Consider the following 17,177-nt stretch of genomic DNA (forward strand, 5'->3'; position numbering starts at 1 on the left):
AGCTTATGAAATTATGGGGGTCCATTTGAGGAAAATGGGCTCAAAATCTCGACCAATCGGGAGGCTGACACGTCAAAGAATCTGACGCTCCTATGTCTCCAGCCCAAGAAACAGGGAGCAGGTCCAATGTGTGCATTACATGAGAAAGTCTGCGTATTCATTGATTTTTTATTTCAATTACAAGAAGGTACATTATACAAGAAAATAAATATATAAATAAAAAGGTAAAGTAATCTCATTAGTGCGAATTAAATATGGAAACTCTTGATTTTTGAGTAAAAATGTGTGATACTATACTATATTTGTTCCAATTTACTATTCATTTTTCCTTTTTTTTTTTCTTTTGAAGACTTTTTGTTAATTTTCTAATGTTTATGAGATTAAATTATTGTCGTCTCCAATTGACTATTTCTTTCTTCGTCAATTTTGGTGCATGACTAACGGATCCGTGAGTCGCATGAAAGAGGATTATATATTTTACTTTGGTATTAAAAATGAAGGTGATTGCATAATATTTTGACAAATGTTAGTGTTTGTTCAGCCAAACTAGAAAATATTAAGTTCATGTATAGAGGTGAACTCTTCTTTCTTTTTTCTCTACCCAAAAAAAAAACCATCCTTCTTTTTTGGTGTAGTCCTATCTTGTCATACATAAATTTCAAGTACGAGCATGTGTCCCGTACAAGTACTCCTTTCCTTTCTCAGATTATGTAGTTTAAGCTTCTTGGTTATCTATCATCATAACTTCACAACCATACAAAACAGAAAAACTAAAATGAACCATTTATTATTCCGAATTGGTCTTGAATTTCTCTATTTGTATATACGATTGGCAAGAAGATATTTAATGATTCGTCCTTTGAATAACATGGATGGAGAAAAAAGATCAACTTCTCTTCTTTTTTTTTTTCAATTACAAAAGAGGCTCAAAATCTAGTAAAATGGAAGAGAAATCATAAATAACTGATAAATGAGCGCAAGTAATCCCATTAAGTATCAAACTTGTGACATCTAAATCAATAAGGGAGGGCATGCGCCACTCCGCTGCACTTCTTTTAATAGAACCGATCAAATTCTTTAATTGCATGTCTTTGGTCAGTACTCATGTGCTGATTGATAAGTGTATCGACCAATTTGCTATAATTTATTGTTGTTATTTCACCTATATGACAAGATAGGACGACACCAAAAAAAAAAAAGAAAAAGAAGAGTTTTTTTCCCGTAGAGAAAAAAGAAAGATCATCCATTATCCTTTTAATTTTCCTTACTCTTGTTCTTTAGTACATCTATGGATCTCTCTCACAACCAGGAAAAGAATTATACGGGCTATATCTTTATTCGATTAGCCCAAAATATTTTCAAAAAAAATTCTATGCCGGACACTTCTGTATAGCTGAACCCAAAAATAATTTGACATCCCTGAATTACAAGAGACTGTTCACAGACATAAGAGGATCGGGAAGGTGAAAATAGGAGGGTAAGAGAAACCCTAATGATAAGAACAGAACTGAGAATTTCGTGATGCTAAAACAGGAGCAAGGGTAATTAAATTGTAACATACCCAGTTCTCCATGTGCTTATTATATCTATGTAATTGCGAAATAGTATAAAAAAAGATAAATTAATATACTCAAAAACATTTTTCATCTCTTATATTTCTTGTTCGATGTGCACCATGATATCTGGAAGTTCAACGATCTCCGACTAATTCATTTTGAGTTAGGTCCATTAAGAGGTAAATCCCTCCTTGCATAAATTTTCTACATTCACAAGAATCAAACTTGAAACATTGTTTAAGGAGAAGAAGTGTCGAACCGCTTAAACAAATTCACTTTGATTAATATTTTCAAAACTAGTAAAAAGACATTATTCAATACATAATAACTACCTTATATAATTATCTCGGATTCAACATATTAGTTATATTATACGCAGCTCATAGTTTAGAGGTATGATTTCTTTCTGATTGATTACGAGGTATTCCCAACTTAGAAATCATCACCTAGGGGTTGGCTTGCTCTAGTCACAAGGCGACTTGGATCCGTTGAATTGCCAATAAGTAAGGTTCGCCTAGGCAGTGCAGTTTGGAAATTGTGACGTGTCTCATACTTAGTTCAAGGCTATAAATTTTATTCTGCGATTAAGAAACTGATTTGCATGTATAGTTTTAATAATTAGCTTAATTTGACAATAATCTCTGAGAGTCTTGTCCTCTGTCTGAGGGACACGGCGAATAGAATTTTGTATTTTATTTATGAAATATCTGACACGCAAGACAAGGATTAATTCTTAACCAGGGACACTTAACTTACTTATATCCTACTCAATGAGGTAAGTACTTATCCAAAATCTAAGGTTTTCGTGCGCATGTTAATGTAATAATTACCCAAAGAAGAGGGATACGTGTTATAGTTGACCCGCCGAGATATATGCACACGTATGATTTTCATTTATTTATTTATTCATATTATCTAATTATATCTAATTATGTATATTATACATTTTGATTCCTCGACCATTAGAAATCAATGGGAAAAAGTATTTCTAGTATTTATTTATTACGAGTAATTTTTTTTATTCCTTACCATTTCATTCTTCCCAGGAACAGTAGGTTACGAGTTTGCATGAACAAATTTTATATTCGATTTTTCTGACCAGTGCCTTTACGATATTGTATTGTAAGACCTATTACTTGCCATGAGTACGCGTAGCAGTTTGAAAACGATATTGTATTGTAAGACCTATTACTTGCCATGTGCTTTGTTTAATTGCTAAAATGAAATTAATATGATCAAAGAGAGGTAGTGAAGTGATGCATGCTCTCGTCTAATAATCAAGAGGTTTCATGTTCAATACTCGTTGGGAGACTACTCGTACTCGTTTATTACTTAGTAGAATTTTTATTTCATATTACTAAGTTCATGAACATCCCTTGTAATAAAAATAAATGAATGTAGTAGTAGTTTAGGAAAAATTATTACTTTGTTAATGAAATCTTACCATTTCAAGATTGCGTTTGAAGTTAATTTTTTCTTTTGTTCAGAATGGTCCTTAAAAGTCTTTACTTTGTAATTATATAGTCTTTTTTCCCCTTGACTTTGATCCACTGTAAATACACTTATTTTCAGCTGAGGTCCATCATCATTTTTTTTTTATGGTTCCTCCATTCATCCGTTACTATAGTTATTACTTTCAATAATTAAACTCTGTCGAACATATATTGGTTAAAAATGAAAACCAAGTTTGCGTTTGGTTTCAAAGTAAAATTATTACTCTACTTAATTCTAGTCCACTTAAAAAAAAAAAGACAAAAAATGTGAGAAATTTATTATTAAAAAATTGGTTGTAATAATTGTTAAAAAAAAAGTATGTTAGAGAAATTATTATAAAATTCGAGAAAAAATAAAAATAAATAATGAATAGTTAGGAGAATTTAATATTAAAAAATTAATTGTAATAATACTTATAAGATAAAAAATAATGATTGTTTTGTTGAATTGAAGGAAAAATAGTATAGAGTTGAGTAAAATTTTGATTTGAAAAGCAAACAAAGAAGTCTGTTCAAACGTGTGATGGTATTGATTAAATTTGCATTAGGCCAAACTACTTATTATTTGCATTAATTTGTGCTTGTCGATCTGATTTGGAGCTTCTGACAAGCAAAGGAGCAATTATCTGATGTTGCCGTCTGGATTATCAGGGGATAATCGTACTTTTAATTGGGTCGGTTTTTGTTCGTCTTAATAATTAACAGTTCAGTTCGTCTTTTAAAATTTAACTGGGCACACGTGCTGCATGAGTGTATAAAAAAATTAATAAAACTTAATTTATTTGATATTGCTGAGAAAATATTTTAACTCATCGAAACGATTTTCATTTATTGCTTTTAATATTTATTGACAAATCTAGAAATTTCTTATTTAAAAAAATATATACATATAATATTTTATTGTGAATCAAGATTTCTTTTTTTATTTTTTTATTTTTCAATAATGATTAAGAACAATCATAATTTCATTAATGATACTTATTGTTCGAGTAATCGAAGAGGCGTAACTCAACAACGAGACGAGGATACAAGAAAAAAGTAGGTGTGGCATGCCCACAGTGCGCTCGTTGATTTTTATATATTATAATTGATGATGGATGCATAGAATGCAGCATATGCAAACTCCGAAAAGTTGTTTCAGCCAAATTCATAAAACCATGAAGTACATAGAAAGCCAAAAAGTCACAAGATAAGTAAGTCCAGCCGCGAAGACTTTCTATTGGAAAACCTTTTTATATATAAATTTGACGATAGCTCAAATACTTTCGCCGGCAAAACATATGCATTGAGATGGAAAACCATCTCTAATTTTGTGTTTTAGGTAATTTCTTCCTCTTCGAGTCCGTTTGGATTTTTTATTTTTTATTTTAATTTTTTTGTGTTTTTATACTTATGCATTTAGAATTTTAATTAGTTTGGAATTTAACTTTTACCTATTTAAGAAATTCACAATTATTATAGCCTCAAATTGAATAATATATTTAACTCATTTTCACTACAATTTAGCTTTTTAGGAGCCGTTCGATCAAATTAGTCAGAAAGTAATTGCTAGTCACCATACCATCAATTTACATAGTAATATAGATGTTAAGTATATAGTAATATCGATATAAAATTTTGATATTAAGAGTTGCAGAACCGGTAGCCTCTACGAGTTTACGACTCGTTGATGACTACACTTTGATTGAGTATGCTAAAACTCTCGAATTTGATAACCTTCAGTTTAGCTTATCCAAAATCTACCAAATTCACATAAATCTCGAGAGACAAAAGTAACAAGCTTCAGTCATTTCCAATATTGCCTACACATGGGCTTTACAGACACAGCTCTATCCACCTCTTTCATAAATCTAAAGAAAGCTAATATCAGCTTCTATTCGAATTGCTAAGTTCATCTTCTTTGTGGGATAACCAGTCTTGTTTGTATAAATACAGAAACGGGTTTTAGACCCATCTAAGTAATCGCAATCCTGATCAATTCTCGATAGTTCTGCAAGTGGCTCGGGGAAGGATGTTGCTTTGCTGAACATGATTTGAGCAAATATGAAGGAGGTATAAGGCTACTAAAATTTTGGAGGGGAAGTAGCATGTTCGTATTTTATCACCTGAGGGGCTGCCCGGAAATCAGCTGGGCTTGAATAGAATTCCTTTCCATATATCCTTCCGTATAAGTGGCTCGGTCATTTTACAGGAAATCGGTCCGGCCAGAATTATTCCCTTTCTCTGCACGATGAGCGTAGCAAGCCCTCGTGAGCAACTGAAAGCCTTTAATTTTGATGAATTTTTTATATCAACCATTTTCAAAAAGAAGAAATGCGTGTGAAGTTGTCAGGGAAAAGAGTATTTACCCAGCTAACTCATGAAGCAAGGCAATCAAATAATTGAGGAATTCGTGGAGATCATATGTAAGATCTTCTCATGTAAATTGCCATTTGTTACAAGAACACCTCCAGAGGGGAATATGATCCGCCGTTCAGCCAAATCTGCAGCAAAGTTGATTTGGCTTCCTTCCCAATCAGTCACCTGACAAACAGAACCAATATTCAGCTCCCAGGAATACCAGCATGCTCACACGTCATGTTTGGTTACATAGGAATGGACAAGGGAAACAATGGAATCCTTAGACAAATATGCACTCATTTCGTACAGCAATTCCACTTATTTTGTTCCTTTTTTTTGTACCAATCATGCACTACAAGGACAGGAAAGCTGTAAATAGATGATCAGGCAGAACTCAGCTCAACACATTCTGATTTGCATGTATCGCTTCAATCAAAAATATTAGTTGAAGTGTAAGACCGAGCTCTTGATAATAATAATATGAGGCACTTAACTATCTGACTAAAAAAACTCGGAAAAACTAATTCCAGATAGATATATAGAGAGCAAACACAGTGGGGGAGAGACGCAATTGTAGGCGAAAAGCGATGGTGGATCCCATCATTATGTACCTTCCCTCCAGCTTCATGCACGCATATCATGCCAACTGCATGGTCCCACGCCTACATTTCAGATGAATTTGAAATTAAATCATGCATGAAACTGTCTGCAATGTAGTGCTCAAAGGCCAGAATTTATTCTCTTATTGAGTTTTCATTACCTTGATTGTCCTTTCTGCTTTTGTTCGTAGCATAAAAACTGAAGCCTTTCCTGAAGCCACCATCATATATTTGCAAAGACTGCAAATATCGGGACGTGGAAGCAAATATTATGACAAATTACAGTCCGGAAACATCTGAATATGCCTTGGTGCCACAAATTGATTTACGGATAAGAAAAAGCACGAGTACCCCTGTGAAGAAAATGCAAATATACTGTTCCTCTTTTATCACAAATCACAGAATGTTCCTTCGGAGACATATACACGCCGTCTCATAATTAGTGCTTTTAATGCTAAAATGCAACCCAATATGACTGATGTAGTGAATGGACAAAGAAACCTCTATGCCTGGGGAAGTAATGTTGATGAAGCAAATGTTTCTGGCCGAATTATATTGCCTAGTCAGTTACCAGCACTTCAGTACAATGCACTTGATGTCTATCATGACTCATGTTCCAATAAAACAAGAAGGAAACAGAATGTCTGCTTATCAATGGAATACAACTCACCTTCCACAGCACGAAGGCAACAGCAGAATTTCATCTTCCTTGAGAGAACCTGCTTCATTTTTTGCTTTATATGAAGTCGACAGAGGTAGCGACTCCCAAGTTTGACTATCAGGGATGCAAAAACGTGCTTCTTTGACTGAGCGTAGTGCATCAACAAAGCACCTTGTCCAGTACTCTGGCACCTTATTTGTACCCTCAATTGTATATGACAGTCTCTTCGTCCACGTTCCATAGCCAAAATGAGAAACCATAATCATCCCTGGTCTAGATACATTGGATAAATCTTCCTGCCAATTTGGGCATCCCATTACACCTAATACTATTTCTCCTTTGACAACAAGAGCCAACCCCACCTAGGATTTTGAGCATTCAACAGAAAGCAACATAGATAAAATTCAATATGTAGCAATATGTATCTCAAAGGATGGCTTGTTTCAAGACTCTTCTGAAATTTCACAATGAAAATTAAAATGTTAATCGGACAAAACTGTAGCTTATACATTCTCACTTGAAACATACTGAAATAGAATAGATATTTTCAAAATTGAACCTAGACAGAACATTGAAGCATGTGTCCGTATGGTAGAATACAACTACAGTAAGATCCTATATGAAGGACAATACCACCAGGAGTACTGAAACTGTATGGAGTATCTACTAAATTAGAGATTAGATGCCAATTCACATTACACCAGTTGACATCTGTCTAGAAATAAGAGTACCATGCAAAAGCAAAAGAGAATCCTGACTTTTAAATGAAAAACATAAACATAGATGTACATTTACAGTACACAAGATGTTCAATTTTGCTTCAACATGGTTTTCCAGAATCGAGGACAATTGGGACATATGTTTGAATGTTTTTTCCAGCATTACACTCCTTTTCTTGTCAGCTAGCAGATTTCTAGTAACTCAGAGAAACCAAATATTAGACGACAATTTATTGTCATATTCCTAAGTGACCTCAATTCGCTTGTTTGAGGCAATACTCTTAACTATTTCAAGTTTTAAAATTATCTCTTAAACTTGATGCGTTCAATAGAAAGGCATACGGAGAACCTATTCAGATTGCAAGAAGAATAGACATACCACATATAATGACTCACTTCCTCTTAGAAAGCCACGTGTGCCATCAATTGGGTCCAGAACCTGCACTAATCGAGGGAAGTGCAATGCTTACGACAGATAACAGAAGCAAGCATGTTATGGGGTTGAGCAACATTATCAAGCAAGAGAGGGAGGCCAACTGTGAAGCTTGAGAAATAAAGTACATGGCAATAACTTTGAAAAATAGAATTTTGGTTTCACTAGGCTATAAATGCCTTGTCAAGATTGAAATTTCAATGCTGATTATTCCTTCAAACAGGAAATTTTACCGAGTGTTATTTCAGTGAATCTTACAATCTGTCCCAAATTCTTGTACTCCAAATATAAGGCCTTCCCTAATGCATCAACGTCAATGATATATATATGTGCAATGATGGGGAATAGGAAATGTAATAGAAATTTCTAACTTCCTAACAAACACTACTTTCTACTGAGAGATAGGCATACCCAGTATGTGGCAGGCTGAGCTCCAAAAGAAAATGCATCCTTTCCACCCCTGTCAATGGCTTCAAGTATGTCCCCTTTTGACAGTGGATTATCACTTGAACTGGTCTTACTTGTGGTGACGTCTACGACAAAATCTGCTAGATTATTTGAACGAATTGCAGCAGAATCTTCTTCAGCTACTAAGGGGATAGATGGGAACTGCTTACTCAGCTCTGCCAAGAACAGATATAAGACGTTAACAATTTGAAATTATCATATCAGCTGCCTCTACTGAAGCTAAAGCTGTCCCACCATAAAGTAAACGCAGTGCTGCTCGAAAAATATTCCCCAAATACTACAGACTTTTGCTACAAAATACCTAATGTTTCATATTAATGCTCAACAAAATAAACCGATAATTTAAACTTTATTCATGCAACGAAAAATGATGTTTCCTCAGAAGTGAATGAAGCCTGGAGAGCTAGAGGGGGACTACTCATGGAGATTAGCATGAAAGGAATTACCCAAACTGACAAGAGCTTGTACTCCAAAGTCAGCAACAGTCACAGGCGTCTGGTCATTCTTCTCCAGTATCCTTCCATGACTTGAAAGCAATGATCTTTTGACCTGGTGATCACAGTCAAGCTTATCATGACATCAAGCAAAGAATTTTTCTGGGTAACACTAACGACAAAGTTCGATAATCTTCGACACTGACACCCACATTGTCTTCCTCCTTAAACGAAAGCGAAAACTACGAAGCCATACAATCAGTAATAAACGTTAGCAACTGATTGTATGCTCCCTAATCCTCTATATGAAGCATTGGAGCAGCCTTCATTTTGCATAATCGCAGGCAACACATCCTTCACAAGTTAAGCTTCAAGTCTATTAGCTCAAGCAAGCATCCATACAAAGATAGCGCAATGACGGAGGATTTTACGTCTACACAGAGGCGGCAAGCTCGCTCCACGGCATCTATGGCGGCCACGAGCTCCCTGTGATACTCCGCCCTCTCGATGGGAGACGGGATGCTCGAGCGAGGAGACCTCACAGCGGGGGAGGAGCGGCGGACGGAAGGCCAGGAGCGGCGGGGGAGGGCCGGCCGGACGGTGGAGGAGATGTGTGCAGCAGAGTGGAGGTGGAGCACGGCCATGGCGGAAAGAGAGAGAGGACCGTAATGTCGGGCCGTATTATGGAATTTGATTGGTGGGTAAGCGAGGAAACACCGAAACAGTAGGCACGGCACACATCCAGGCCAGGCCCGGGTTTCAGGCCGGCAGGTTTCGGCCCATTTGGTTGGACTACCGAAAGACAAAAGTTAGCTGGGAATATTAGTTAGTTGGGGAGAGAAACGGTGCGGCCCGATGAGATGTCATTCCCACCATACTTGCGCACATTCTTCCTGAGACCCGTAAGCCAAAGAGGGATGTAGGCAGTTTGATGGCATGAGAAGCATGCCAAAGCTTGGTGGCACGGTTTCGGGGTCGACTGCCAAGCCACTGCTGACCAATTTTAGGTGGGTGCAATTCTTGGATTCAGCGACTGCGTATCCAGTAGAACCTCGTACGAAATTCTATTCTCCTTGTACGAAAACGCTGTTATTCAAGTACGAAAATATTTCGTACAAAACATCAGTCGACTTATTAGTATATGCAGTCGACTGATTATTTTGTACAAAACGTTATTCTCTAAGTACAAAACATTTCGTATGGAGCGCAACGACCAAAAATATCAGCTGTTGGACCCGAGAATTTTTCAATGCCTAGAATTGGTGTGATGATCAAGATTAGTTGGGAAAATTCCACTTCATCGAGGTAGGTACGCAGCATAAAACTGCGCCTCCTCAGTGCAACATACGTGCACAAACATGGTAAGTAGTATAATATAAAACAAGGTAGCACACTAATAAGTCATGAAGGAGAAAAATTTAGATGATCTTACTTCAAATAACGTGGTGAGGAAGAACCGATAAGAACTCTTTAATAAAGAATAATTATGGTGATTATCCGACTGATTAGCATCAAGTCTCCAGTTTCATATAATTTAATGGCTGCTTCCTCACGCCACGTGACGAGATAGGATTACGTAATAACTTCTCGTCATGAAGTGTGATGATTATGTCCGTGCATTAGTGGTCTCTCCGGCCGTTCCGACCCCTACCAACATGGGCATATTTGGCAAGTTTGAGTCTAAAGTTTGATACTTGGAAGAGTATAAAAGAAAATTCATAAGTTTAGAAGAAAATAGGAGGAAGAATAAAGAAGTATGAAAAATTTCTTTAATGAGAATCAATTTAGTATTTTCAGTCATAATTGAGATATGTGAATTTAGTACAAAGATATGAAATAATGCGAAATAAAGAGCATCTTGATTACAAGTTAGCATATTGTGCCATTGCACCAAGAGCCCTTCATCAGATTTAGAGTATTTCAATCTAGGTCAACAGTGACTACACTAAATCGCATTTCTCAAACTTATATATAATTTTTTATTGAAGAAGTGTAATTTGTAGACTTGGGGCCCATCTAACATGACAAGAGTCATGATAACATATTTGATACTTTCAGTTGAAGTATTTGGTAATTCATTTGAAGTCTTTTATTATTCGTAGTTAGTACAAGGGTTTATTATGTTTACTTTCACCAATTCATAATATTTCAGTTCAAATATTTAGTATTTTATACAGTTCATTACAAAATAATAAAAATATCAAGTATTTGAATTAAAATATTAAACACTTAAACTGAAGTACTTCAACTCTAATCTTAGAATTTCCCTATCAATGAAAAATAAGGAAAACTCCAAAGTACACCCTTCAAATATCGGAGTCCCATAACCAAAAGAGGGGCTTGTCCCAAATGTCATTCCGGCCGGTTTCTTATTTCTAAGAATAAGGATTTTTTAAAGATTTAAACTGGAATTTAAGGTAAGAAAAACTTTTCCTATATCAGCAATAGAATTCCCACGAGCCCCACGGAGGATTAAAAGATTCTCTCTTATCGATCTACATTCACGTGATAACATCTTAATCAGAGAATAATGAAATGATAATAATATATATCAAAAGAGTTATCCGGTAAAATATATTGCTATAAAATTATTCAAATTATTTAATTAGAATTTTGCCCAGTGTGCAGGAGTGATGATCTAGTTTTAACACTCGCCAAGCCAAAAATAATAATAATAATAATAATTCCAAAAGAAGTCACATCATATGAAACATGATCCAATGCACCAACTTGAGTTAATTTGGGTGGTGCAATACGTGTTTTTTTTTATAAGGTTTTAAATTTCTTCTTTGTAATAGAAATACCTATATGATAGTGAAAGTTTTACTCACTAATAAACTGCCTAATTCAAATCGGAATTAACTTAGATCTATTGAAATTCTGAATATTAGATGGTGCGCAAAAATAAAAACGAAGAAAAATCCAACGTAAGCCATTGTCGTCCTTATCCTAGTGATAATAAAGTAATAGGGGAGCCGGTTGTTTTCAAATCCTACTATCCCCAGTTTTGTCCAAAACATGGGATGGGGTCTCCTCTATTTAAACCGTTGCTTATGCCTATGAACTTCTTCACTGGAATAGAAAACTCATCTTTCGCTTCGACAATCTATACATCGTTCCGCTCTCCGCTTTCATATCGAATATTGTCAAGAGTTTCACCAGTAAGGAAGACCAAATGGCATCATCGAGGAACAATAGTCGTGCTGACTCGGCTTCAATCAGGTCATGTCTCGTGGATTATTTGCCTTCTTCCACTGGCATGGCATCATCCCGTCCCTCTCCTCCTTTTGTAGAGCGCGCGAGGTGCTTCTCAACAACTAGGAGTGAGATTGGTAGTGGTAATAGTAAGAGTGATGATGCGATGTTGAAGCATAAAGAGGCTGAGGAGTCTTTTCGGACGGTCATGTACTTGAGCTGCTGGGGTCCTAACTAAACTACTTAAGTGGAAGTGATCCAATTTCACGCCATTTTGTCCAGGACTAATGATCGAGCTTTAGGTCGGATCACAAAGCATGATCACGGCGACAGAGAGTGGAGGCTCTATTTTATTGAGAGGAAGATGTATAGAGAATTAAAACAAAACTCATGATTCCGGTTCGAGTACAATGTCACTGCATTAAACCTCTGTCTTGTTTACTTCTCTTTCTCCAGAGTGATGGATCTTACTTGTAGATTGACATGGATGTTTATCTTCGACGTGTTTATCTTAAAGTTTCTTAATTTAAAGCAAGTAGGCTGATACTCTATACTACTTATCAAGTAATTTTTATAACCATTCTGGTATCACCTCTAATCTCAAATTCTTAATTACCAGATTATAACTAAATAATGACAAAAAAGAGATCCATATGCTGTTATCTGGGGCGTGGAGAGGAGGTCAGAGATCAAGTTCGGCATTGATACTGCAAGCAGTGATGATTTCGGTACATATTATAGTGGTCTCTACGACTTAAAGCAGTTATCGGGGTGTGCTGATGCAAGTTTAGCTAGGATTATCAAGGCAAGGTCACGCTGTCGAATGGAGCTCAATGAATTATCCAGAAGGAGAAAGATACAGTTTAAGATACCATTGGGATCAAGCCAGGCGAATGTTGAGTCACATGAGATTAATGTGTAAAGTTCCTTGCAAGGAAAGATAAATGAATTTTACCAAGTTTCGATGAGAACAGCATGTTTCCAAAAGATAAACTTGATCAACACAACAAAATAGAGAAACAAAAGAAAATTCCTTAAGAGGAACCTTAACTGAAGAGTTGGTTTAATTAACGAATTTAACTGAATAGACCACAATATGCGGCGAATTGCTATTATTCTCTCTAGTCTTCGTACAAATTCGATATGGAAGCGTATGGTTCAATGATTGGATCAGTTTTGCACGACAGATGGCCATATGTCAATTATGAGGCGATTGAAACTGGCTTTGAGGGAGAAAGTTCAAGGATTGATGTGTCTTTCTGGATCAAGTCTTAATTGACAGTGTCGACAATGAGTGAATGAAATCTGCTCGAATCTGTAAGATTTAATTGTTACAGATTCAATAGCACCGATACTTCGCTTTTAAGAAGAATTTAACCGAGGTTCATTCAAGGTCTTATAAAGTCGATATTGTGAGAGTACTTACCTAAACTGGGGCATTAGCTTGAATAACAAAGTTTCTTATTTTGTGACCAGCAGCAATGACATGTTCATGTATAATCGAGCTTTATCGATCCATAATGTCACCACTGTCGATGCGTCGCTGTATTTAATTTGTCTCTCTGTGTTTCCTTTCAACTTTCCATCCTTTTTTTGGTTTAAGTTCAATCAACAGAAGTACTAAACTTGGCAAGGAGATGAGACGTCCTGATTTCAATAGACCCCTGAGTTCCTCTGCATACGTGTTTTGTTTAATTTGCATAATATGCATAAGAAATCTTAACTTGTGTTTCGTCCTGTTTTCAGCCTTTGTTTGACGTGAAGTGTCAACTGGCCGAAGCCGGTGCACTGTTATAACTTGCTCTGCATTGTGGAATGAAAGGAAACCCAATTCGACAACATTGTAATTCATGTCTTCTTTAACACATTTCATTATCATATTATCGTGAGCAGTGTCTCGTTAGAGTCTGGTGGAGATGCTAGAACGGTTTCATAATATATCTTTTTCAGTTGATTTTCTTTTTTTGGTTAATATTATAAAGTTCCACATATTCCTTTCCTCCATTAGAATAATAACATTGCTTTTTCCATAACCGGGCCTATAGTGAATTCCGCCATGGCCCATAGCTCCCTAAATTTGGCTATAAACAGATGCTACATTCTAAAAGGGGATCGTTTCCAATCCACACTGCCGAAAAGCCGGCAAAGTCCGATCGATGATAACAGCATTTCTGCCCTCTTGTCTGTCCAGTATTGAGCTCTGTCCTTGCTATATATAGAGGAGCCTTCTTTCTAGATAATTCACCCGATGCTAGAAGAGGAGTAGCCAGAGTGAGCAGCACCTTGCATATCAACTCGGAAGTTAATCGTGGAGAAACCCTGAAAGATTGAAATGGCCGCAAGAACTAGCTTCTTTTTCCTGCGGATGGCACTGGTGCTTTCTCTGCTGGTTACTGTCACAATGGCTAGTCGCTGTAAGTCTTCTTTTCAGGCATCACCCAAAGTTCATCCAACAAATCTTCATATATAATCTTCGTAATATTTATTTGTTTCAGGAGCCGTGCAACTTCTCTCTGTCATTTTCATTTCTCTTTTTTTCTCTATTTGAAATGCTTAGCAGTCGGGATCTTGAAGGGAAAAGCTGCTGGCCCACAATGCGATACCGTGTATGGGGTCAAGACTGGAGACACATGCTTTTTCGTTACTGAAGCATTCAATCTCACTGAGTCTTTCTTTCTCGGGATCAACCCAAATATCAACTGCATCTCAATCTTTGTCGGGCAGTGGATCTGCATTGCCGGCAGTCCGAACTGATCGAAGAACATTTGCTCTTAAGAATGCTAACCTCAAGAAGGCATGAATAAGGAGAGCTAAAGTTCTCCATTGTAGTTGTTAGAGAGAGAATCAAGGGATATGCTATCAAGGATATCGAATAATATATGACATTTATGATATTGTTTAATCTTTAATATCCTCCAGATTTATTGTATTTCGTCTGCTATAAATAAGGACACCTCCACACGATTATGTGTGTGAGCCAATTCTATGTATTCTAAAAATTCTTCATGGTATCAGAGCATAATCGTGACCTTCCGTTGCTTTGAGTGCCGACGCGTCTGGGCGCACTCGGCAACCCAGATTCCGCTATAGTTCTCAAAATCCTTGCCTGGCAACCCAGTTCTGACTTTTTTTGTCGGTCTTTATCGATATCCCTACAACCTCTCTAATCTCTCGGTCAGCCCTAGTGGTCCATTCCTCACATACTTTCTCCTTCCAGGTCATTCCCTCAACCACGCCACTGTTTATACCGTAATTCTCTATCAGCCGACTCTCTCTCACTCAATGAACTTGTCATTCGATCCCCTCAGTACCTAATTCTTCAATCTTCCGATATGAATTGTGAGCTTTGCTCCTCCTCTGCCTTTCTTACTGCAAACTAAGCCAAAATTGGCTTTATTCTCCTCTCATTGTTGTTGTCTCTCTCCTACTCTGTTGCTATTGCTTCTCCACTTCATGCAGCCCCCTCTACTTTCTTCCCCTGCTAAACTGCGCTTTCGCATCTCCAAACACCACGTGCAGCCTCTGCTCGCTCTTTGGCCATCCAGCATCTCGACGAGCTCCCCTTCCCTCCTCTTACTCTTTTGGCCATCCCAAGCTTCAGCCAGGGCCTTGTTATCACAAGATCTCTCTCTCCAATATTAACCGGTCATCACAGCTTCTCCCTCTCTTCCGGCTTCCGACCGCTTGGCATTTTCTTGATCTCATCACCTTCTCTCAATCATATTTAGTTCCGGCCCCACAAAAGCACAATCATCTTCTTTTTCGTCTTCAAGACTCTAGTGAAGCTGCTACTATCATGTCCTCCTTTCGTTTGAGGGATAAATGCTGCTATGGTGTCCTCATTTGTTCTCTCACAAATTTAATTTCCTCTCTCGAGTCAGCAATATCATCATCTCGGTCTCCAATGCTTAGGTGAAGGGCTTCCACGATGGCTATGAACGGGAATGCAAATCTAACTTACCTAGAGCTAAGGAAGAGGAAAAGGATAGGGGCCACATCACTCTACCCAATTTTCAACAATGCCCACCTCACGTCAGAACAACTAAAGGATGACAATCATATGGCAAGAAAACAAGGATTTTTACTGATCCAATCACAACATGAAGTTCATCTCGTTATGCTTGCGGGTGAGTGTTAAAGAGAGAATAAAGGGATATCGTATCAAGAATATCGAAGAACATCTGATATTTATGATATTGTGTAACCTTTTATATCTGTCAGATTTATTGTATTTCATCTGCTATAAATAAGAGAACCTCCACACGATTATGTGTGTGAGCCAATTCTATCTATTCTAGAAATTCTTCAGTAGTTTTGTATGTCCTTTGCTAGAGTTGCTTCCATGGCCCTCACATGCCACTGGGAGATGATGACTTCTTGTTTTCCAAATTTATCTTGAATAGGAATCTTTGTCTTAATTCCTTCTTTTCGCTTTGGATTGCATAATTCAATGGGGGAATCCGAGTTGTTATCTCCTCATTATTGTTGTCCATTTGAACTATGATCATGGCTTCTTACATTCTCAATGGAAACCGCAAGGAGAATCAAAATCATTGCTGTTGGACAGAATAAACAACGGGGCGACTAAGTTAACCCACCCTCCTCGGACATCAGCAGTGATTCGTGGAAAGCCAGGGTGAGTGCAGTAAGCGCCAGGCATGGCAGATTCAAATCGGCATTCGAGATGTTGAGTGATGGACAAGGGAGGCACTCGGACACCCCATGGTCAAGTGAAATTGATCATTATGGCCCAGTTCTAGCTCCTGGGAAGGAGATAAGGCGTCCTGTTTTTGCAGGCCCCTTAGTTCCTACGTATGTTTGTATTAAATATGCAATTGAACTCTTACCTTGTACTTCATCATGTTTTCAGCCTCTGCACAAACGAATTTCTGGTAAAATTCTAGTATGATCTCTCACGGTACTAGCATTCCAAGTATTCCTTTATTCGCTCTTTTAGATTCAGGAGTCCAGCTTTCATCATCAAACCCAAATCTCGAGTTCTTACTCTATCAAAGGAAGAAATTCGCCTCTTACTTGCGGCTCAGTCTACTTTGGGTCGTCCAATCCGTGAATGTATTCATGATTTGCTCCATACAGTGGAGAAAAAGAAACGTAGTTCAACAACATTGTAATTCATGTCTTTTTTCTTTTTCTTTTTTTAATTTCATTCCCTTATCATCAGCAATGTCCCATTGGGGTTCGGGGAGATGGGCACACGCCATTAGCATCATTTTGCTAGAACACGACTAACATACAATTTCAGCTTAGTTTTTCCTTTT

At 37.1% G+C, this 17,177-nt stretch overlaps 1 protein-coding gene across 1 annotated transcript; it reads right to left on the minus strand.

Annotated features, from left to right (window-relative positions):
• Positions 1–4,771: 4,771 nt before the first annotated feature.
• On the minus strand, positions 4,772–9,418 carry LOC116206030 (putative PAP-specific phosphatase, mitochondrial). The gene is made up of 9 exons (XM_031538757.1): positions 9,135–9,418; positions 8,716–8,818; positions 8,213–8,424; positions 7,748–7,807; positions 6,659–7,011; positions 6,150–6,228; positions 6,001–6,051; positions 5,398–5,572; positions 4,772–5,272 (listed from the first exon to the last, which is right to left on the minus strand). Exons 1-8 carry the CDS (start codon positions 9,345–9,347, stop codon positions 5,423–5,425), a joined length of 1,221 nt encoding a protein of 406 aa, XP_031394617.1. The 5' UTR covers positions 9,348–9,418; the 3' UTR covers positions 4,772–5,272; positions 5,398–5,422.
• Between the last annotated feature and the right edge of the window lie 7,759 nt (positions 9,419–17,177).

This window comes from Punica granatum, chromosome 4 (genome assembly GCF_007655135.1).
Source record: "Punica granatum isolate Tunisia-2019 chromosome 4, ASM765513v2, whole genome shotgun sequence".
Lineage (NCBI taxonomy): Eukaryota > Viridiplantae > Streptophyta > Magnoliopsida > Myrtales > Lythraceae > Punica > Punica granatum.

Bases quoted from the DNA above. Each gene is read 5' to 3' on its own strand.
- LOC116206030 (XM_031538757.1), bottom strand. From the start codon at position 9,347: ATGGCCGTGCTCCACCTCCACTCTGCTGCACACATCTCCTCCACCGTC. The intron at 8,819-9,134 runs GTAAAATCCTCC...TGTGATCACCAG, and splicing joins CTTGCCGCCTCTGTGTAGAC to GTCAAAAGATCATTGCTTTC. The intron at 7,012-7,747 runs GTATGTCTATTC...TCAAAATCCTAG, and splicing joins GAAGTGAGTCATTATATGTG to GTGGGGTTGGCTCTTGTTGT.